This window comes from Drosophila busckii, unplaced genomic scaffold (genome assembly GCF_011750605.1).
Source record: "Drosophila busckii strain San Diego stock center, stock number 13000-0081.31 unplaced genomic scaffold, ASM1175060v1 chrUn_07, whole genome shotgun sequence".
Taxonomy (NCBI): Eukaryota; Metazoa; Arthropoda; class Insecta; order Diptera; family Drosophilidae; genus Drosophila; species Drosophila busckii.
In genome coordinates, this window is record NW_022872723.1 from 2,186,841 (window position 1) to 2,209,787 (window position 22,947).

General features: G+C 36.1%; 1 protein-coding gene across 2 annotated transcripts in view; it reads right to left on the reverse strand.

The window, feature by feature from the left end:
* The window catches only part of LOC108601078 (huntingtin-interacting protein 1), a 46,327-nt gene extending 23,662 nt beyond the window's left edge, over window positions 1–22,665 (reverse strand). For both annotated transcript variants that reach the window (XM_033294723.1, XM_033294724.1), the window contains exons 1-3: window positions 22,287–22,665; window positions 21,493–22,226; window positions 12,187–12,296 (exon numbers count right to left, since the gene is read on the reverse strand). In XM_033294723.1, the coding sequence (XP_033150614.1) occupies window positions 12,187–12,296; window positions 21,493–22,226; window positions 22,287–22,573 (1,131 nt within the window). In that variant the 5' untranslated portion in view covers window positions 22,574–22,665. The remainder of the gene's footprint in view (window positions 1–12,186; window positions 12,297–21,492; window positions 22,227–22,286) is intronic.
* Between the last annotated feature and the right edge of the window lie 282 nt (window positions 22,666–22,947).

A 22,947-nucleotide genomic window follows, 5' to 3' on the forward strand; every position in this document is an offset into this window, starting at 1 on the left:
AAAAGATAAACAAAGCATTCGTACAAGACAGCGGAAAAGGACAACGCCGCTTTCGCTCAGCGAAAACAAACGCTACTTACTCTTCTCGTGGCATGAGCCAACTCAAAAATACTGCGATGCAGTACTTCCGAACGTCAATACCCCACCTAAAATACGACACTTCACTTAATACAATGATACGGACTCGTCTTGCCTCCAGCTCTACGTCTCAGAGCACCGATGCATTGAGCAAAACAACGAACAACAAAAGCGACATGCAAAGGCCGACGACATCTCTCACCTACGTGACTACAACAACAGCTCCTACTACCGCAACATCTCAACTACAACAACGACGCAACTGTACGGCCCGCCCGCTCAAAAGCCTATCTGCAACACTCGCTCCCTTGTCACGCGGCAAAAAAACCCCATGACAAACATCAAAACAAAAAGCACAAAACCAACTCCACGACAACATACGCTAGATCCCCCAAGCAACTGTATAATCACTACATTCAAAAAACTAAGTTAACCCACCCTAATGTGCCAAAAGCGAAAATGAACCCCAGCAATATAAAAAGCAGCTTCAGCAAAACTACGACCACCATAGATTCCAAATTCTAGCAAGAACAACTCAGATGACTGCAGCCCGAAAAGCCAAAAAAAGCCCAAACCACTCCGATATATATAGGAGAAATCCAATGCCCTTGGTCAGCAAAAACGAGAGCTCATGGACCAAACAACTCCACAAAATCCCCAGACCTGTAACGTTAATATTCGTGAAACATAAGTTCAAAAAGAGTCAGAAAAGCTATAAATATCCAAAGCCTAACACAACTAAAATGAATTTTACACGTAATTAAAACAGAAGGCTTACAAGTCTAAAAGGCATAGAACAATGTAAACCTGCAAAATATACTCAGGCTCTACATGATAAGGCTTTAACGCCAAAACACTTACACACAAACAGAAAAAACCCCCAAAACCGCTCTTCAAAGTTGAAAGCGGAAGCCAACAACAACTCATAAAAAACAAATGCACCTAAACAAACTCAGTCTACTGCATCGAAATCCTGTAAAAACCAACACAACGGCCCGACAGTAATAATGTCAATAATCCACACGGTCCAACTGGCACACTCTTTTCCCGCCCGGTGTGCTAGTTTTGACTTTCACGACTCGGCACACTGGCCAGCAAGCAAAAGACATTCAGTACATAAAGTCAAGCAATTGTGTAAATTCACACAGCTAACTACAGAGTCGAATCCACCAGCGAGTCACCACGCCGCGCTCCGCAAATATACACAATCTAAATCACACCCAGAAGTCTTCCTCTCGTCGGCAACCAGATCGTCGCTGGACTCCGGATCCTCAACAAGGAAAAATGTTGCAGCGCTTTAAAATCAGGATTGGAGCCCACTACGCCAAATACATTCACCCCAAAAGCACCTAACTCGAGATAAAATAATCAACATACCACCGGCAACACCAACAATAACCTTAGCACTGTCCTACCGCAACAAAGGCATTATAAGAGTTCATGCGGACAACTACAGAGAATTAATCGAATCAGAACCTCCGTTATAGCAGAGGAGTTAAGTATCAACAACCACCAAATAATCAAATTGCTCCTCACTTATATCACGAAAGCTAATGGCTTCACAGCAATAACTTTGATAATCTCAATTCCGTCGACAAACACAATCGAACGTAACATCTATTGAGCAGTAACACTATTCTGAAAACCTAACAAAATATAATTTTACTTTAATTATAAGAGACTTACACATTCACCTTCAACAAACCACCACCGATGGCAAAGCACACGGGGACTGGACCGAATCAAAACTGTATCAAGCATCAATCAACCGACAGAGCTCGCAGAAATATTTACAAGCACAACAAAATAAAACGGATAGTGGTAAACAACTACTCTAGCCGCATATAATTGCCCACTCGTTCAACAATAACTGAAGAGAGCAGCAGTCTCGACGCAACAGGAGACCAATTCATACATCAGAAAGACTACAAAAGCAAAGCACACACAGGGATCTCGCCTTGTGACTCCAAAAAGAAAGCAGCTTATAATGCAATTATAAAAGCCAGCAACAAACCGATCACGTCCCCCGTAACCAACATAACTGCCAACAGACCAAATAAACTGCCTACTTAAATAATCTTACGCAATTACCAAAGTATAACCCTCGAAACTGTCAATGGCCGAAAGTCCTCAGACTCTCACTGACCCTCACCCTTCCTAGTTAAATTACTCATCATCCATAACTGATGATCAACCCGCTTAATTGACTTCACCACAAAACCAATGGATCTGCTATAAGAAATATATAAGCTTCACACATTACGGCAAAGTCCGTACCAACGTTAAAAAATGAATATCGACAGCTTTATCAAACACTAGAGTCCAATTTTTGGTCACGCAACCCCATTGCAACTCCTCAAAAGCAACAAGTCCTACAACTCAAAAAGAAGACAAATCACAAATCGAGCAACTCGTCTGAAAAGCGACCCTTAGACGAAAAGCAGTCTCACAGGTCGCCATATGCACGTCAAAAGCTTAAAGACGCCCAACCCCAAGCTTACCAAAAAGCTAAAACAACAAGAAGCAAAATACCAACCACAAACTATCATCCTCTTCTAGCAAAAAACTCAATGGAACTCATCCCAACTCCTTCCACACACAGAAACTGTGATCCTATAAGAAAACCAACTCGGCTGGCCCGCATGATGAAACAGAAGCCAAAAAACATTGCAAGACACCTTGAAAATGTGTTTAGCCAAAATCCTGCCACAAATTCATTCACAATACCAACACTAACAAATGACTCTCAGCTTCAACAAGATCCAATGAATTTCGCGCAAACGAAATTGCACACATACATCAAAAATCATTGAACCCGAAAAAAAACCAGGCTCGACCAAGCCAAAAAATGATATTACTCCCACATATCGTACACCGCCAACTCTCAAATCCAATCACCAAGCTGTATTCCCAATCGAATGAAAAAGTCAAATATAAAGCAAAGCAGGCAAAGATCACACAAATCCATCGTCATAATCACCCAGAAACCTATTATCCATTCCTGTGAAACTCTTTGAAAAATGCTTGCTGACTCGGATAAATCCATTTCTAAGAATCCATTAACAAAATTCCATCACATCAATTTGGGTTTCGTGAAAACCACGGCACTATCGAGCAGGTAATCGCATAACATCTGAAATAAGAAGCGCATTCGAAAACCGAAAATGCACTGTAAAATCTAAGATTATCCCAAGTCATCGACAGAGCTGTCTAAAACTAATCATAAGAATCAAAATAACGCTTCCTAATATACCACAAATTATTAAGTCGATCAATGACAGGAAAATGCAGTGAGATGCCAATCCGCTATGTCTGCTACTATATGAATCAGAGTTGTAGTCCCACAAGCACGTCGACCAAACACTAATCCTTACACAGCAGATATCCAAACATGCCAGTGACTAACATCTATTCGCCACTCCTGATGCCCACTGCAAGCAACAAGACAGTTAGTTCTTTCGAAATGGAGAATGGCTCTCTACTGGCAAAAAGAAACGAACAAAAAAGCAAAACAGTTACTTTACACTAAACAGGCACCGCTCAACACAACAATCCCGCACTCCCGCAAGCAAACGAAGGACGACTGATAACACCTCGACAGAAACTCACGCGTAGCACATTAAAGCCAAGAAGAACTCAACTAAACTAAAAGACACACCCCACGTCTTATCAACGCTCGTCCCTCGCCTTGAATATGAAGGCCTCTTACAATTCGTACTTAATACATCTGACCCTAGTCCCAACTATGGGGAACGCTAAGCAATACAACATGATATTGCTAGAGAGCCATCAAAAATCTTAAACTATCACCGGCACCGGGGGACTCGAAACGAAAACACTAAGAAAGATTAATATCAACACATTCAGAATTAATACGAACATAAGTAAAATACAACAACTTCTTCGCATCCTAATCCCCTCGCGCAGGCTACAAGGCTTCAGCTCCCGTAATTCGTCGTAAACGATCTACCAACCACGATAGAACATGAACGCAATCCTAAAACAGTGGGATCTGGCATTTTGCCTCCAAGAGTCGAAGAACCATGGCGTATAATGATGGAGTTGCAGAATAAAAATTTAATTGAACTTGTGCGGGCCATTAAAACAACTACACCTGACGCAGGGCAGAGCAGATCTGTGCAACTGCCTAAATTCAACCCAGACAAGGCAAGCGCCAACGCTTCATCGTGGTGTAATACGGTTGAAATAATTTTACAAGAAAATGAGCTAAAAGGCAGTGCGTTGGTTGTGGCCTTAAGTTCAGCCTTGGAGGGAAGCGCTTCGCAATGGCTTTCGCAAGTGTGCTACGCTGATATAACCTGGCTTGGATTTAAAGAATTATTTTTACAACGCTTTGACATTATAGAAACACCAGCCGCCATGTTTCTAAATATGTTGTCAAATAAACCGACTGATGGCGAGAGTCTGGCAGTGTATGCAAGCTGCATGATTACCGAGCTAACGACAAAATGACGCCAAATGGAAACTGAAGAGATTGCTGTCTGTGACTCTTGCATTGCTGGCAAATTTCGATAGCCGACTGCAGCGTTTAAGTTTTACATCAAATGTTCGAACCAGAGCCGATTTACAGTCCGAATTAAAAGCGTTCACTTTTAATAAAAGAAAAAGTGGTTTTACGGAACAACAACCTGAAACTTATCCTAAACGGCAAAATCAATCATCCATAGAGTGTCATTTTTGCGGAAAACTGGACCATAAGATGTTGAATGCAAACTCAGAAAACGGCAGAATCTCTTTGCGGCTGACAAAACACGACATGGCAGATATGATGGTCATCACCGTGAAAAACCAAATATTACTTGCTATAAGTGTGGAGAATTGGGTCATATATCTACGCAATGTACAAAGAAGGAAGCTGATAAGAGCAAGATTTTCAACCGAGAAAAGCGAGTGGAGCAGTGCAGCGTTGCAGTACCTAAGGGATGCCTTAACCATAGAGACGAAATTTTTGAAATCACTTTTGATTCTGGATCGGAATGCTCGTTGATGAAAGAAAAGCTAAGTATAAAATTTTCTAGACAATTTATTGGGTTAGCATCTTATTTCCGACAGTTTATTAAAGGATTTTCACAATTAATGAAACCATTATATTTCTTAACCTCTGACAAAAATAAATTTATTTGGAAGGCAGAACATGAACAGATACGGAAAAATGTTATTGCTACTCTTACCGACAAACCAGTCCTAGTTATTTTTGACCCAGTTCATCCAATTGAATTGCATGCTGATACTGGTTGCAGTGGCTACGGTGCAATTTTATTACATAAAATTAATAGCAAGCCCCTCGTAATAGAATATTATAGCAAAACTACTTCACCCGCCGAGTCAAGATACCACTCGTACGAGCTAGAAACTTTAGCTGTCGTAAACTCAATTAAGCATTTTCGACATTATTTGTTGGGCAGGAACTTTATTGTTTACACTGACTGCAACTCTTTAAAGGCGTCTAGGAAGAAACAAGATTTGACCCCCAGAGAAAAAGAATGGCACATGTAGACTTTTTGTCAAGAAATCCTCTTTTACCAAAGCCAAAAATTGTTAATGAGAAAAGAGAAAATCTAGCTGAAATTTTAAGCAACTGGCTTATTGCTGAACAGCGTCGAGACTCAGACATAACCGAAATTGTACAAAAAATAAAAGATTATTCGCTGCCCGAAGATATTGCTAAGACATACGAACTGAGCTCTGAAGTCCTTCATCGGAAAATACAGAGAAATGGCAGAACACGTAGCTTACCAGTGGTGCCACGTGCATTCAGATGGTCTGTTATAAACCAAGTTTATGAGTGGATAATGCTTACGATTTTTACTGGTTTGACAATATGTCAAAATATGTTAAGAAATTTGTTGACAACTGCATTACATGCAAAATGTTCAAATCCACCTCAGGAAAAGTGCAGGCTGTGCTGCATCCAATACCAAAAGTAAATATTCCTTGGCACACTATCCACATCGATATAACTGGAAAATTAAGTGGCAAGAATGACCAGAAGGAGTATGTTATTGTTCAGGTAGACGCATTTACCAAGTATGTCTACCTTAGGCATAGCCTTAAATTGGACAGTGAGAGTTGCATTAAAGCTGTTTAATCCTCTGTGTCTTTGTTTGGAGTACCAAACCAACCAGGGAAGGTGCTTTACAGGCGCGAAGCTTAGTCAATTTTGTTCGGATCAGAAAATTAGCTTGCATTTAATAGCCACTGGCGCAAGTCCAGCTAATGGTCAAGTGGAACGAATCATGAGCACCTTGAAAAATATGTTAACGGTGGTTGAGGTTGGAACCAGAGAGCGGCAATAGTGCACTCACCCTTAAAAACACTATGAGTAAAACCCAGTACGACTGATACATATAAGCCATACAGTGCCCATTGGGCACAAGAAATATTGTATGTGTCGCGATCATAGTGCACAACAAAAAGGTTCAAAAAAGTGTTTCAAGTGTTTTTACCTGCCTTCGCGGCTGCGTTGCAGCCAGTGCTGACCGACTGCAAAGGCTAAACACAAAGTAGTGACTGTGAATGAGCTTGGTAATAAATAAATATTCAATTTCATATTAAATCACGTTCACGTTAAATCACATGCATATATGTCAGCACTCTTGCGAAAGCGAAATCATTTCTCGCAAAGGGTTAGTCTAGTCGAACGTAGTTTCGTTTGCCTTGTCTTCTGACCACTTGAAACACTTGAAAAGTATTTTCTAATTAATAAATACTTTTCAAGTGTTTCAAGTGCAAGTGGGTACATTGAGACATAAAATATTTTTGTGTCCGAGTCAGTTCTTGCACTTCTTTTTCTACAGTGCAACCCTTGTGCGTCAAAATTGCCACTTTTGCCGTTCTCTGGTTGGAACGCAGTCTTGCCAGAATGTGCTAGGAGAGGTACAGTTGGCAATCAATTGTACAACCAACCGCGTTACGAAAGCAAGTCCTTTAGAAATGTTATTGGGAAAGGTAGCGCGGCCATTAGGATTACTTCCACCTAGTGACATAGAAAATGTTATTGACCTATCAAACGTAAGAGCGCAGGCCAAAAAAATGTGCTTGCTACTGCACTTTATGATACTTAAAAGTGAAGAAAGACATCAAACCAAGCTGAGTCCGAAATACAAGGGGCCTTTAAAGATAATAGAGGTTTTAGAGGGTGATAGATACATTTTAAAGTCTTTAACCAAAAAAAGAAATTATAAATATGCACATGAAGATATAAAAAAGTTACCAGAGGGGCAAGTGCCCGAGGAACTAAATGTGTTTGATGATTATTGTGAAAGTAAAAAAGTCGCTTTAGACGGGTTAGGATGGCCGTGTCGGAGAATGTAATATAAGTAGTATTTGAAGTGCGCGGGTAATAGTTGACCGTTAACATGGGATTCAATGTATAGGCCCTGGTAGAGTGAGATTCCAGTTCTTAGGAGCTGAAATCGAACCTAGTTCCGTAGCGTCGTCAGTGATGGAAAAGGATGAATGGTTACCGAATGTCAGTAAATGACAGCTAAGCAACGTGAAGTTGGCTTTAGCGACTGACACGGTGCAATCGGCCTCTTTCCTGTTGTGCATCTGTCGATAATAAGACGTGCGGGAAAGTCGTTCGCTTTACCAAACAAGAATAAATAGTAAACATTGGCCGCATCGGAAAATAACGATATTATTTTGGGAGACGCTCAGTCTCCGACAAGTTTATATGCATGGAGACGCAGTTTAAAGCTCTGAAAGCTTTAGATCAAACTCAGCTGGCGACGGCTGTAAACCTAAAAAAAACTAACGATCTAACATTGGTAAGCTGTCTAGTAACACCTGTTACTCCAGCTTACCATAGCATAGTTATAAATGATGACGAGGCTGGTCCGTCATCTAAAATAGTTAGAAAGATTGTTAGGTCGCCGCCCACCACTCCCCGACCAGCTCCTAAACCCTTATTAGCTGTTCCTATAAGGAAACAAGTTTTCTAGGCTTCACCCGGATTTTTTGGTTCAAGATGTAACTGCTTACATTTAAGCAAAGATTTATAGCCCCTTAATACCTGTAGTTTTCTAAAATTTAAATTTTAATATTTCAGACAAATATCTTCATTTAAATTAAATGTGCCACCAGAATTATTCGACTCTATTTGTTGTACTTCTTTCTGGCCACAAGACTTGCCTATTAAAGAGTTTACGTTAAAAAAGAAAAGCAGACCAAGTGTATCGCTGCCAAAATTAAATTTTTCTACAGCTAAACCTCCTAAACCTACTAATGATGCAAAAAACTAATTACTTCGTTTGTTTTAGTATATCAAAATGTTAGAGGCATTAAGTCTAAATTAGCTAAACTATATATAAATAGTATTTCTTTTGATTATAAAGTTCTTGCCTTCACTGAAACCTGGTTAAAGCCTGAAATTTCTAGTTCATCAATTTTCACAAATAAATATACCACTTATAGATGTGACCGTCTGTCACGTAGGGGTGTATTCATTGCCGTTGAAGCCAAATATTGAGTTTATTGCAGTTACAGTGACTGTTTGTCAAATTTCCTTCTATATAACATGATTCCACCACTATCGGATGTTTCTATTTATATTAAACATTTATCTAATATACAATTAATATCCTCTATGCTCTCTGATAGGGATTATTTATGTGTAATGGGAGATTTTAATTTACCAGATGTATCTTGGTCCACAGTGGATATTTTAGTTGTTCCTACTAGCTCTCACGAGTTTGTAAATAGCATACTTGATCTTTCACGGACGCGTCACAACTCGTTTTCGCTGTAGCGTCAGCAGCGACGTTTGTATTGGCGCGTCAGAACGTGTGCACCCCGACTTGTCTATATTGAATGTAAATAATTCCTAAGTTACTTATCCGATCGTTCCGAAATTTTTACAATCGGTCGAAAACAAAACTAGGCAATTTTGATTTATTTTAGATTTTTAAAGATTTTTTTAAACCCTTATATCGTTTTTTTTTTCGATTTGCGAGGAGGGGGAGGAAATAAAAAAAAAAGTTAAATAAAAAAATTTTTTTTTTTGGAATGCTCTAGCTTTTATAGTTGCTGAGAAACAGTTGCTCAACATTCGACGGACATGGCTATCATCGACTTCAGCTCGTCGAGCCTGATCAAGAAATATATTACTTTATTGGGGTCTGCCATGCATCCTTCTCCCTGTTACATACATTTGCACAACTTCATAATACCATTTTTTACAAAAATGTCAAAGTGTATAAAAATAACGTTCTTAATTGCAAAAACCGTTTTCTTCATTTAATATTATATATCAGCTAGCATGTTAGTAGGAAATTTTGATCCGATTGCTGCTCCCGAAGATGCCTATCACCCAACTTTGGAACTACTTATAAAACTGCCGGATCTAAAGCAAACTGTACAGAGTACAGTAGCATCTAAGCCCCTTTGTTTTAAAAAAGCCGACTTTAAAAATTAAATACCTTATAAGTTCATGACTGGTCTCAACTTTTTTGCCACTAATAACTTTAGAAATTTCTTTATTTATTTTTTATGATGCCTTTAATAACTTTTTTGATCAAAGCGTTTCTCGAAGGCAGCCTAGTAGGTCTAAAAAGCCTTTATGGTTTACCCGTGAATTAGCAGGTTTAAAAAATATAAAATCGAGATACTTTAAAAAATATAAGCGTACAGGAAACAGTGTTGATTTTTCACGCTATTGTACTGCCAAGTCTAATTTTGACTTATTAAACTTACAACTTTACAACGATTACTTCTTTAATACCTAATTCAGTTACATATGAAAATACGACGTCAAATAATGATCAGGCATCAGCCGATCTATTTGCAGACTTTTTTCAAACAACTGATTCTGTTAATAGCGACTCATCAATTACACCCTCTCCTTATAACGTACAAAAATCTAATTTTATTCTAGAGCCTGTGATTACCGAAGAATCGATATTGCGTGAACTAAATTTACTGAAACCTGTGTTCACTCCAGGACCAGATGGCATATCAGGTTGCGTACTTAGATATTGCGCCGGTTCCACATACTTAATTTTACATAGACTTTTTGCTTTGTCCGTTAAATCTTGCTCATTGCTTGCAGTCTGGAAGGAATCATTTATTATTCCGTTACATAAGAACGGCCCTAAAAGTCGCGTAAACAACTATAAAGGTATTTCAAAACACCTAAACTCTTTGAAACAATTACATTTCAACTTATGCATTTCTATAGTTCAATTTTATTTTGTTAGACAAAAGTCTACCACCACCAATTTACTTGAGTTTTCTCCAAGGGTGGTTAAAGCTTTTCAAAACAAATACCAGACTGATGTTATTTATACTGATCTTTAGTAAAGCATTCGATTCCGTTAATCATCGACTTTTAATAAGTAAATTAAATATTATTGAATTTCCAAAGAATTTTTTGAGGTGGGTATCTAATTACCTAACTAACAGAATTCAAAAGGTAGTTTTCAAGCCAGCGGTTTCCAAGCCAGTGTCTGTGATGTCTGGAGTTCCTCAGGGTAGTCACCTTGGACCGTTGCTTTTTAATCTATTTATCAATAATCTGCACTCAGTCATTGTGAATTCAAACGTTCAAATGTATGCTGATGATGTGAAGCTATGCCTAACGTTTAGAGACATGTCAAGTAGTACTTTATTGTAGACAGATCTTGACCACTTTGTCAATTGGTGTAAATACAACTTATTAAAACTTAACTGTTCTAAATGTAAAGTAATGTCCTTCCAAAGACACTCGCCTCACATAGTCGAGTACCACATTGATCAGTTACCTCTCAATAGATTAGCAGAAGTAAATGACTTAGGTATTCTCCTTGATAGTAAGCTAAAGCATGTTTTCTCTAACTGTCAGTAAGGCAATTCAAGTTCTCGGCTTTATCAAACCATGGGCTAAAAAATGATCCTTACACAATTAAATTACTTTATACAATCTCTTGTTCGTCCCGATTCTGGAATATGGGCTCCTTGTGTTTGGTGGTCTCCACAATACTCGAACCAACCAGAAATAGTATTGAATCTGTCCAAAAAAAATTTTTATTATTTGCATTGCGAGGATTTAACTGGGTTCCAGGAGTTGATCTACCATCTTATACTAATCGTCTACTTTTAATTAATCTTATAACCTAACTAAAAGATTTATTTTAACTATTAATAATTAACACTAAACCCAGACCTGAATGGGTTTTCCCCAATCCTTGCAACGGATGTTGTGTCTGTTTAACACTCCCATCTATAAGGTTATCAAATCTAGTAAACTATTATTAAATAATTTTAAATTTAATTTTAAATATTTTTTTGTAAACCTTTTATTTTATCGTCGACTGTCCATAGTTGACATTAAATAAATAAATAAATTTCAGCTTACTAAAATAGATTTAAGTTCTCTTCATTATTGTTAAATTTAAATATTAATAATTTTCTGAATTGAGTACAACAAAACAGAAATCTGTTTAATGGTTTTACAGATAGACATAGCTCAGCTCAACTTTGTATTGTTGATCAATATGGTATAATAATAATTTCATGAATTAATTTTTATAAAAATGTTAAAATGTATAAAAAATTATAAATTCAAATTATTCATGTTGGTACTAAATATATAAGACAAATGTGGCTATGATATAATGTGCCTGTTGAAAAAAAGAATAGCTATAAGAATAATTGTAATATATGCTGGACATAAATATTTTGACGAAACTAAAGTTGACATATTGGTATCAATGGAAAGGTCTTCAAAATCTATTGTTAATGATACAAAATTTGTCTTAACCCATTAAGTACCCATTAAAAAAAGGTTATCTTTTGTAAAATTTTACTTTTTTTTTACTAATTTTTTTTTTTTATCATAAAAAAGAAATTTTGAAGACCTTTCCATTGATACCAATATGTCAATAACAAAATGCTCAATTGGTGATTACCTTCAACTTTAGTTTCGTCAATAATATTAATTAAATGCATATTGAACTAACAGTTTTATTAATTGTAAGCCAACTAAATTTTTCCTTTCAAGATAATTTTGAGCTTTAACAGCGAATAGAAAAGTTGAGAGAGATTTTGTATATTAAAATATATTATAACAATATAAAATAACATATTAATATGTTAATCACGAAAACTTACCTGTCGAAGCAAGTTTATGTGTTCATCTCTAATTTCTGTGTACATAAGTTTTAGCTTATTGAACTTTTCAGAAGATAATTTATGTTTTTCCTCCTCATCAAAAGCTTTTTCTAAAAAAAAAATTTAGAAATCATAAATTTAGATTATCATAAATTATCACAAAATGTAAATCTAGAAAATAACTAAAGCTACTTACACGACTATTATCACTAATCGTACTGTTGCGATAATGAATTGTATTCGAACACAATGCTTATATTCTTATTATATTTATTATGCTGATGTTCAAGCAGGCAGATAAAATTCAGTCTAAGTTATACACTTGTACTTACTGTTCATTATTAACAATAATAATCACAAGTAGCGATTAAGTAAGCGACGGAAAGACCTGTTTGCGAAAGCGAACGAAAACTAGTTTGTAAGTAACAAAGATCAACCGTGCAAAAATTAACCGTAAAGGCGAAATCGCGTGACTTCTTCAGCGCTGTGTCAAGGTAAATGCAAAACATTAGATCAGCTGTTCGTAGCTAAGGCGTTAGATTTATTGACCTTTCATGACCAAACCAGAGAACGGCAATTATGGCACTTTTTAAGCACAATGGTGGCACACACAAAAATCAAGTGCAAGACCATACGCGCACAATGACAACTCGGGAAAATATACGCACACGGACACAACAAAAAATTGCTTGTGCGGCGCACAAAACACCCAGAGAGATCCGAGAAAAGGTCCGTTGTGTTTTTACCCACAACGAAGCAAGCGCAAAGGAAATGTATAAGCATTAGCGAGAAACAATATCGCTTGCTGTCTCGCTCTGTCTGGCATGGTGCAGCGGACGCGACGCCAGCAGGTAGCGAAACAGAAGCACGCAGAAATATTTTGACCTTTTTCTTGTGTTTTGCTTCGGGTAAGAATTGCTTGCGCCAATGCTGCTGAAATCATTTTTTATACGCACAAGTAATTTGTGGTCTGATCCATAATTTCGCTTGTGTGTGGCAGTACTACCCATACAATAAATAAAGGCATCAGTTCGACAAAAAAAATAAATCATACATTTTTTATAGGATTTGCTTCCAATTTTAAACGACAAGTTTTTAAAAGCTACTGTGGACTACAAAAAACAGCGGTGGCAGATCGCATTAATATTTTTATGCGGAGCGCGCTTTTGAAGTCATTCACACATCATCTCACACAATTTTACAGTGATATAGCTCTCTATAGCTATCAAAATATTTCAAATCAAATTTTTTAGTTTAGTTTTTTAACTGTGTATCATTTGTAGACTACTTTAGTGCGGTAGATTCTGATTAATTATACACTTAGAAATTTGTGTAAAAAATGGAAAAGGGAATTATGAAGGTAGTGCAGCCAAACTTGGTATGTAGGTACTCCTATACCCAGGACTTATCGCTTTTATTTTATTGAAATAAATCACAAATACCATTTATCATGATTTTGACTTATGTCGAAAATTTCAGAACGATTGGAAAAATAACTTCGTTAATTATTTCAATTTTCAATATACATCGCGGTGCGCTTGCTAACGCGCCAAACAAACGTCCCTGCCGACGCAAACTGGCGGCGTTGTTGCTGACAATACAGAGAAAACGAGCTGTGACGCGTTGGGTGTTTTGTGTGTATGTGTTTGTGAGTGCATGCGTTTTTATTTAATAAACTAACAATTGTTTTCGCGGTTTATCGCTGTTGTTTGAGCGTCTCTGGTATAAGCTCTCATTAGGTCACTCTCTCTGTCTTTGTGCTTTTTTTTTTTTTTTAGATTGGTGCTTGTAATTGTGTGTGTTTTTTGTTGCATTTTTTGTAATTGCGCTCATGCATTAACGCTCTCATCTAACGTACTCTCTTAGTCGTGCGCTCTCATTCGTTGCATTAACTGTTAAAAATTTTGTTACTTATTTACCCTTTTCACAAAGCATATACTTTTAGTCATTATGTTCGCTTGCTGCATTAAAAATTGCAAATGCCAAAGCGATGCAAATGTTGAGTGCATCAGTTGCAGGCTGAGCGATAAATTTATACATGTCAATTGCGCAGGTTTCACAATTAGCGTTAAAGATTCGATTGTCAATAAGACAGGCTTAAATTGGTCTTGTGAATCTTGCCGTGAAGCCGACGCGATTTATGCGACAGATTAAACTCAATTTCTATGCTCTGCGAAAGAGCTTTAATAAACTCAATGGTGAGTTTATAAGTGTGGAGACGCAATTTAAAGCTCTTAAAGCTTTAGATCAAACTCAGCTGGCGACGGCTGTAAACCTAAAAAAAAACTAACGATCTAACATTGGTAAACTGTCCAGTAACATCTGTTACTCCATCTTAGCCTAGCATAGTTATAAATGATGATGAGACTGGTCCGTCATCTAAAATTGTTAGAAAGATTGTTAGATCGCCAACTGACAGTTTCCATACTCCCCGGCAATCTCCTAATCCCTTATTAGCTGTTCTTATTTCCAGGCTCCACCAGGATAATTTGGTTGAAGATGTAACTGCTTACATTCAATCAAAGATTCCTAACCCCTTTATAACTGTAGAAAAATTTAATTTTTAATATTCTAGGGAGATATCTTCACTTAAATTAAATGTGTCATCAGAATTATTCGACACTATTTGTTGTACTCTTTTGGCAAAGACTTGCTTGCTAAATAGTTTACAGTTAAAACAAAAAGTAGACTAAGTGTATCGCTCCCGAAATTATATTTATCTACTGTTAAACCTAATAAACCTACTCATGATGCAAAACACTAATTACTTCGTTTGTCTTAGCATATCAAAATGTTAGAGGCATTAAGTCTAAATTAGCTAAACTATATATAATAGTATTTCTTTGTTTAATGTTTTTTTGCTTTAACGTACCTGGTTAAGCCTGAATTTCTAGGTCATCAATTTTCACAAATAAATATACCACTTATAGATGTGACCGTCTGTCACGCGGTGGTGGCGTATTTATTGCCGTTGAAGCCGATCTTTTATCGGAATTAATTTGTTGTTAGCTAGAGCAAACTGGTTTAAGATATGTGAACAGCGTTTAGTCTGCTATTAGTTAATTAAAAGTAAAAACTATATAATGAACATTTATCTAATATACAATTAATATACTCTAAGCTCTCTAATACGGATTATTTATGTGTATTTGGAGATTTTAATTTACTAGATGTATCTTGGTCCATGAGTTTTTAAATAGCATACTTTATCTTTCACTTAATGAAATAAATAACGTTTTTAATTGCAACAACCGTTTTCTTGATTTAATATTTTTATCAGATCATTCAGTTAGCACTGTTAGCAGAATTGATTGGATTGTGCTCTCCGAAGATCCCTTTCACCCAATTTTGGAACTGCTAATACAGCTGCTGAGCAATCTGTACACAGTACAGTAGCATCTAAGCCCCTATGTTATAGAAAAGACGACCTTAATAAATTTAATAATTATATAATAATTCAAGACTGATCTCACTTTTTTGCCAATAATATCTTAGAAATTGCTCTATTTATTTTTTATGACAGTCTCTAACTACCTTTTCGTATGGGCAGACGTTAGTTTTCGTATCAGCAGAGTCTAATGGATGATTTTCTTTTGCGATCCGCGCGGTTATTCAGCTATTGTTTGTCTTTCCAACTAAATCTTAGTACATTGAACTATGGGCAACCAACTATTTACGCACCATATCTCGCCCAACGAGGAAATCATTGAAAAAACTGCGCTCCCAAAACGTGTGCGACATTTTCAAGTTCACCAAAAACACGGACAAAGGCACCAGATCATCTGGAGTGATTCTGGTCACTTTTGATCTATACAACCTTCCCAGCAAAATCGATATAGCTTGACTCAGTAAAAGCACGGGAGTATATACCAAGCCCCATGAGATGTAAATCTTGCAAGCTGCAAGCACTGCAAAAATTAACCGCGTTGTTTTAATTGCGTTTTACCGCACCATTCGCCTGACAATTGCTCTCAAACCAAATGCGTGAACTGCCTGGAAGAACACCCCTCCTCCCCACGGCTATGCACAAAATATCAGCAGCAAAGAGAAATACTAAAAATCAAAACAACAAAAAAATTCACAATGCCTGAGGCTAAATTACTGTTTAAGGCAACCACAACAATCAAATCACTTTTGATACGCTGCTGTAGCGAACGCCGGACACAACAACAACGAAAAACCATCAGCAATAAACAAGTGGACAAAATAAAGTTGGGCGCCACCAACGTTTAGATACACTTTGACCAGGGCATCGCAGCAAACACACGCATGCACTCATGAACACACACACAAAACAACAGACGCGTCACAACTCGTTTTCGCTGTAGCGTCAGCAGCGACGTTTGTATGGCGCGTCAGAACGTGCACCCCGCTGTCTATATAGAAATGTAAATAATTCCTAAGTTACTTATCCGATCGTTCCGAAATTTTTACAATCGGTCGAAAACAAAACTAGGCAATTTTGAAGATTTAAAGATTTCTTTACTGCATATATCGTTTTTGTTTTCGATTTGCGTGGGAGGGGAGGAAATAAAAAAAAGTTAATAAACGTTCGGACGGACTGACGGACATGGCTATATCGACTCAGTGTGTCTTGCTCAAGAATATACTTTATGGGGTCTGCATTTTGCACAACCCTGTTACATACATTTTGCACAACTTCATGACCCTTTTTACAAAAATGTCAAAGTGTATAAAAATAACGTTCTTAATTGCAAAAACCGTTTTCTTCATTTAATATTTATATAAGCAAACTGTACACAGTACAGTAGCATCTAAGCCCCTTTGTTTTAAAAAAGCCGACTTTAATAAATTAAATAACCTTATAAGTCATGACTGATATATGAAATTATAACAGCATTTGAGTGTAAAGAATACTGCACTGCTGCATTTCTTGATGTTCAGCAAGCGTTTGATAGAGTATGGCATATGGGCTTACTATATAAAATAAAAAAATGGCTGCCTGCACCATACTATTTGCTGCTAAAATCGTATCTCGATAAACGCTGCTTCTACGTTCATCAAAAAGAGGAGTCTTTTTCAATAGTAAACATAAATGCTGGCGTCCCACAAGGTAGCGTCCTAGGTCCTGTTTTATATACGCTATTTACTGCTGACATGCCGATTGCAAATAATGAAAGAGTTGCAACCTACGCAGACGACACAGCCATCATAGCAAATAGCTCTCTAAGGGAAGAAGCATCTGAATATCTACAACACGAGCTCGACCTTATTGAGGAGTGGTTTCAGCGATGGTAAATAAAAGTAAATCCGCTTAAGTCTGTACAGGTAACATTTGCATTAAGAGCTGGAAACTGCCCAGAAGTGAGATTCAATAACTCACCTATTCCGCAAAGTGACACAGTTAAATATCTTGGCATGCACTTTGATCGCAGGCTTAGATGGAAGAACCACATAAAGGCAAAGAGACAACAACTAACTATAAAAGCTAACAAAATGACCTGGTTACTGGGTCGAAATTCTCAAGTCAGCTTAGAAAACAAAATACTGCTATATAAAGCGATTCTCAAGCCTGTCTGGACGTATGGTATACAACTATGGGGGACAGCCAGCAACTCAAACATAGAGATCCTCCAGCGCTTCCAATCTAACATGTTAAGAAGAATTGTTAACGCTCCTTTTTATGTGACAAATGCCAATATCCATAATGACTTGAAAATCCCATTTGTGAAAGATGAAATTAGAAAATTCAGTATAGCATACGTAAACAAATTACAAAACCATGAAAATACTCTAGCAATTAATCTTGCAGATAACAGCTTAGAAATTAGAAGGCTTAAAAGAAAACATGTTCTTGATCTCCAGTATTTGTAAAACTTTAAATATTATGTAATAGAATAGTAAGCTTTATTGAAAGCTTTCTATTACTGTAAATGTTATTGTCCAAAATTTGCTTATGTCTACGATAACGGATGTAATAAAATCGTTCAAAAAAAAAAAAAAATAAGTTAGTTATTATTCCAGTAATAACTTAGAAATTTCTTTATTTATTTTTTATGATGCCTTTAATAACTTTTTGATCAAAGCGTTTCTCGAAGGCAGCCTAGTAGGTCTAAAAGCCTCTATGATTTACCCGTGAGTTAGCTGGTTTAAAAATATAAAATCGAGATACTTTAAAAAATATAAGCGTACAGAACAGTGTTGATTTTTCACGCTATTGTACTGCCAAGTCTAATTTTGACTTATTAAACTTACAACTTTACAACGATTACTTCTTTAATACCTAATTCAGTTACCTATGAAATACGACGTCAAAATGATCAGGCGCGTCGATTATTGCAGACTTTTTTCAAAAAACTTATTCTGTAATAGCGACTCATTATTACACCTTATCCTTATAAAGTCAAAATCTAATTTATTCCGAGCCTGTTGATTACCGAAGATCGATATTGAGTGAACTAAATTTACTGAAACTGTGTACACTCCAGGACCAGATGGCATACCAGGTGGCGTACTTAGATTTGCGGCGGTTTCATATACTTAATTTTACATAGACATTGGTTTGCATGGCTTAAATCTTGCTCATTGCTTCGTCTGGAAGAAATCATTCGATTTTCCGTTATATAGATGGCCCGAAATGTCACGTAAACACTATAGAGTATTATCAAATTGTATGCTACACGTAAACTTTTGAAAAAATTTATTACATCTCAACTTATGCATTTCTGTAGTTCAATTATATCACCTTATCAGCACGGTTTTTGTTAAACAAAAGTCGACCACCACCAATTTACTTGAGTTTTCATCAAGGGTGGTTAAATCTTTTCAAAGCAAAATGCAGACTGATGTTATTTATACTGATTTTAGTAAAGCATTCGATTCCGTTAATCATCGACTTTTAATAAATAAATTAAATATGATTGGATTTCCAAAAAATTTTTGAAGTGGGTTTCTAATTACCTAACTAAGCCAGTGTCTGTGACGTCTGGAGTTCCTCAGGGTAGTCGCCTTGGACCGTTGCTTTTTAATCTATTTATCAATGATCGCCTCAGTCATTGTGAACATTCAAGACTCTAAGTATTCTTGATGATTGTGAAGCTATGCCTACGTTGAGATATGTCCAAGTAGTACTTTATTGTAGACAGATCTTGACCACTGTCAATTGGTGTAAATACAACTTATTAAAACTTAACTGTTCTAAATGTAAAGTAATGTCCTTCCATAGACACTCGCCTCACATAGTCGAGAACCACATTGATCAGTTACCTCTCAATAGATTAGCAGAATTAAATGACTTAGGTGTTCTCCTTGGTAGTAAGCTAAAGTTTGACAAGCATGTTTCTCTAACTGTCAATAAACCAATTCAAGTTTTCGGTTTATCAAACCATGGGCTAAAAAATGATCCTTACACAATTAATACTGTAATACTTTGTTCGCCCCGATTCTGAATTGCCTTGTGTTGGGGTATCCAAATACTCGAACAACCAAATATATTGAACTGTCAAAAAAAATTATGATTTGCTTTTTTATTGCTTTAACTGGGTTCCAGGAGTTGATCTACCATCTTATACTAATAGACTACTTTTAAATAATCTCCCATCGTTAGCTAACCGCCGGATTATGTTAGATTATGTTTATGATTAAATTTGTTAAGGGGGAAATTGACTCATACTCATACTTGTTGAGTAAACTGAATTCTCAGTTCCTGATAGGTACACTCCAAACTTTGTTCCTTAATCACTCATTATTCACTGCATTGGACTACTCTGTGCTGATTACAACAAACTTTATTTTTCTTTTATCAACTTAGAGGCCTCTGATTTTTTTAATAAACGATTTATTTTAACTTTTTTAACTATTAATAATTAACACTAACCCAGACCTGATTGGGTTTTTAGGGTTTCCACAATCCTTGCAACGAATTTTGAGTTTGTTTAAAACTCCCAATCTATAAGTTTATCAAATTTAAAAACAAAAACATTATTTTTAAATACTTTTAAATTTAACATTAAATATTTCTTGTAATCTTTTTCTTTTATCGTCGACTGTTCATAATTAGCATTACATAAATAAATAAATAAGTAAAATGAGTTAAAGAGGAGGAAGTGTGACAACACCAGAAATTGTGGATAAAGTCCACGGAATGATATTGAATGACGGGTGAAATTAAGCTGCGAGAGATTGCAAACGCCCTATACATTTCACACGATTTTGTATATATGAGTAAGCTTTTGTCAATCCTAATTTAACAAATAGCCCAATGTGAACCAAACGAGTTTCGGACTAGCAAAGTCAATATCATTAGCCCAACAAATTATTACTTAGCAATCATTTTCTTTCGTTGCACTATTGCCCAGCTCTTCAACACCCTCACAAATCTTGGCCAGAGGGATGGACAAATTCAATCATTATAATGATACCAAAGCCAGGAGAAGCCTATACAATGCCCTCATCGTACAGACCTATAAGCCTTTTATTAAGTCTGTCAAAATTTTTCGAAAAATGCCTGCAGATATGGATAAATCTATTTTTATTTTTACGGTCAATTTTTAGAGGTCAATTGCTTAACATCGAAAATATGAAACGCGTTTAAAAATCGTCTGTATTGGTTGATAATTTGGTAAGACGGCCTAATTAAAACAACGCTTCCTTATAATACGACGACTATTAGCGAAATGACATTAGCAGTAACATGTACCCTTAGTCTCCGCTACAAGATGCTGATCTACAATTCTGTACTAAAAATCGCCAGCAGGGACCGCCAGCAATATCAATATTGACATAGTCCAGAGAGCCCAGTAAAAAATCTTGAAAACCATAATTGGGACAAGGCAAAAGCTCCTTTCGTTTGGCTGACATGAAGCTCTAAAAAGAAGAATCAATGGCACTGTAAATACTTTATGGGGTCAGAGATGCCGCCTTATCGGTGTTAACTTTTTATTCCGTCTTTTACAAAAAATTGTGTAAATGTATCAAATACAAATTTTAGGGACACGCTTTCTGGAATGGCTACTTAGCATTTAGTTTTTAATTTATAAAAAAAACTTGCATTTTGGCGATGACCAGCTCAGTGGGAGGACTGCAGTACATTAGTTGCTCTTATGAAATGAATATTAATTTTCTTCCTTTAGCTATCCTACTATACATATTATTTCTTTGTACTTTATTTTTAAATTTCAATAAACCAAGACTCTTTTACAGCTAGAATTGATAGTTGAAGAAATGGACGAAGCTGGGTTTAAAATTATACTGTATTATTAAATGTTATCGAAAAGTTGCGTTACTGCAGTAAAATACATATCAATATTATTTTGTTGTTTTATTTAGAAAACTAATAATACTTACGAATTAAAGTGGGGTTGTTGGCCAGTTTTAGCTCCAACTCATCCTTTTGTATGCGCACTTCTGTATACATTTGTTTTGTTGATGCTAGTTCCGTACATAATATTGAATTTGTTTTTTGGAGCTCTATGATATTATTCTTATAGCTTCGTTCAAGCTCCATATAACTATTCAATTCGATTGATTTTGATGTTAGTTGATCTATAATTTTTTTCTTTTCTTCTATTTCGCTTTCGAGCATATTTATTCTACCAAGCAAATCATTATTTTTGCAAAACTCGTTTTCACTGACAGTGGTATCAATAAGATCATCGACTAGTATATCAGGTTCTGTTTGAACAAACACTACTGGAGGAATATAACTTCCAAAATCCACCTGAGACTTAAAATTTGGACTTAAGTCTGGCAAATTTGGTACAGTTATAAGATCGTGAAAATACTGTAAAGGTCTAATATTATCATAAAACAACTTTAAATTAGCAAAAATTATGCAAAATCTTTCTCTATGACCAACCAGGACATCATCAGGCAATTTTTCATGAAGTTTAAACATTATTCGAACACTCATGTCATATAAGGGATTCGAATCTTGCACCAGCGTTATTAGTGGCGCTAATCTACATTGGCCTTGTTGTGTCATCGATGATATCCGGTACGTGTTAATTGACGATAAAATCGATACTTGTAAAGCAATAATATCCTCCAAGTAGTCAAATATCTCCACACACAACTGAAAACTAAAACAAACGCAAGTTATTACTGATCATATTGCTAATATCACTAAGAAAAAAACTTACTAGTAGTTAAAATCATCATTAGCTACTGAATTAATTTCATTAATTGTAGTTACAAGATTTCCTGGATACATTCGATTTTTTTCATGGAAGTTGAGTTTGGTAACTAATAGTTTACTGTACGCTTTAATACAAGAACCAATATCATTTTGAAGATGTCCCCATAGTTTTCCAAGTTCTAATATCATTTTTTTGTGTCGTTGAGAATGCTTAAGCGCACACTCGTGAGCTTCTCGCAAAACTTTGTGCACTAAATGACAGAATTTCCATGCTGTGAACCTATTTTCCATTATTGCCTGGCGAGTTAATACCGTCCAAAATGTTTTTGCCTCTTTTGATTTGTGTATGATTATAATAATAGACCGAGCATGCTTAGATTTTAGCGGTGCTTCCGTTCCATTTAAGGCTTTGCTTATGCTGATAGTCTATAAAAATAATTAAAGTATTGGCGAAATGTTATTATTTTCAGATGGTATTACTGAGAAATTTGGTTTATGCAAACATTAAAATGTCTATATAGCAAAGTAATTTACTGACAATCCAAGCAACCTTTCTAAACTCTACACTTTTTCTTCACTATTAATCAAAGACCTTATGAGACATTGATAATTTTTCTTATGAAATTATATTCTTATAATAGCCTATAGCAAATCGTACAAGTAAA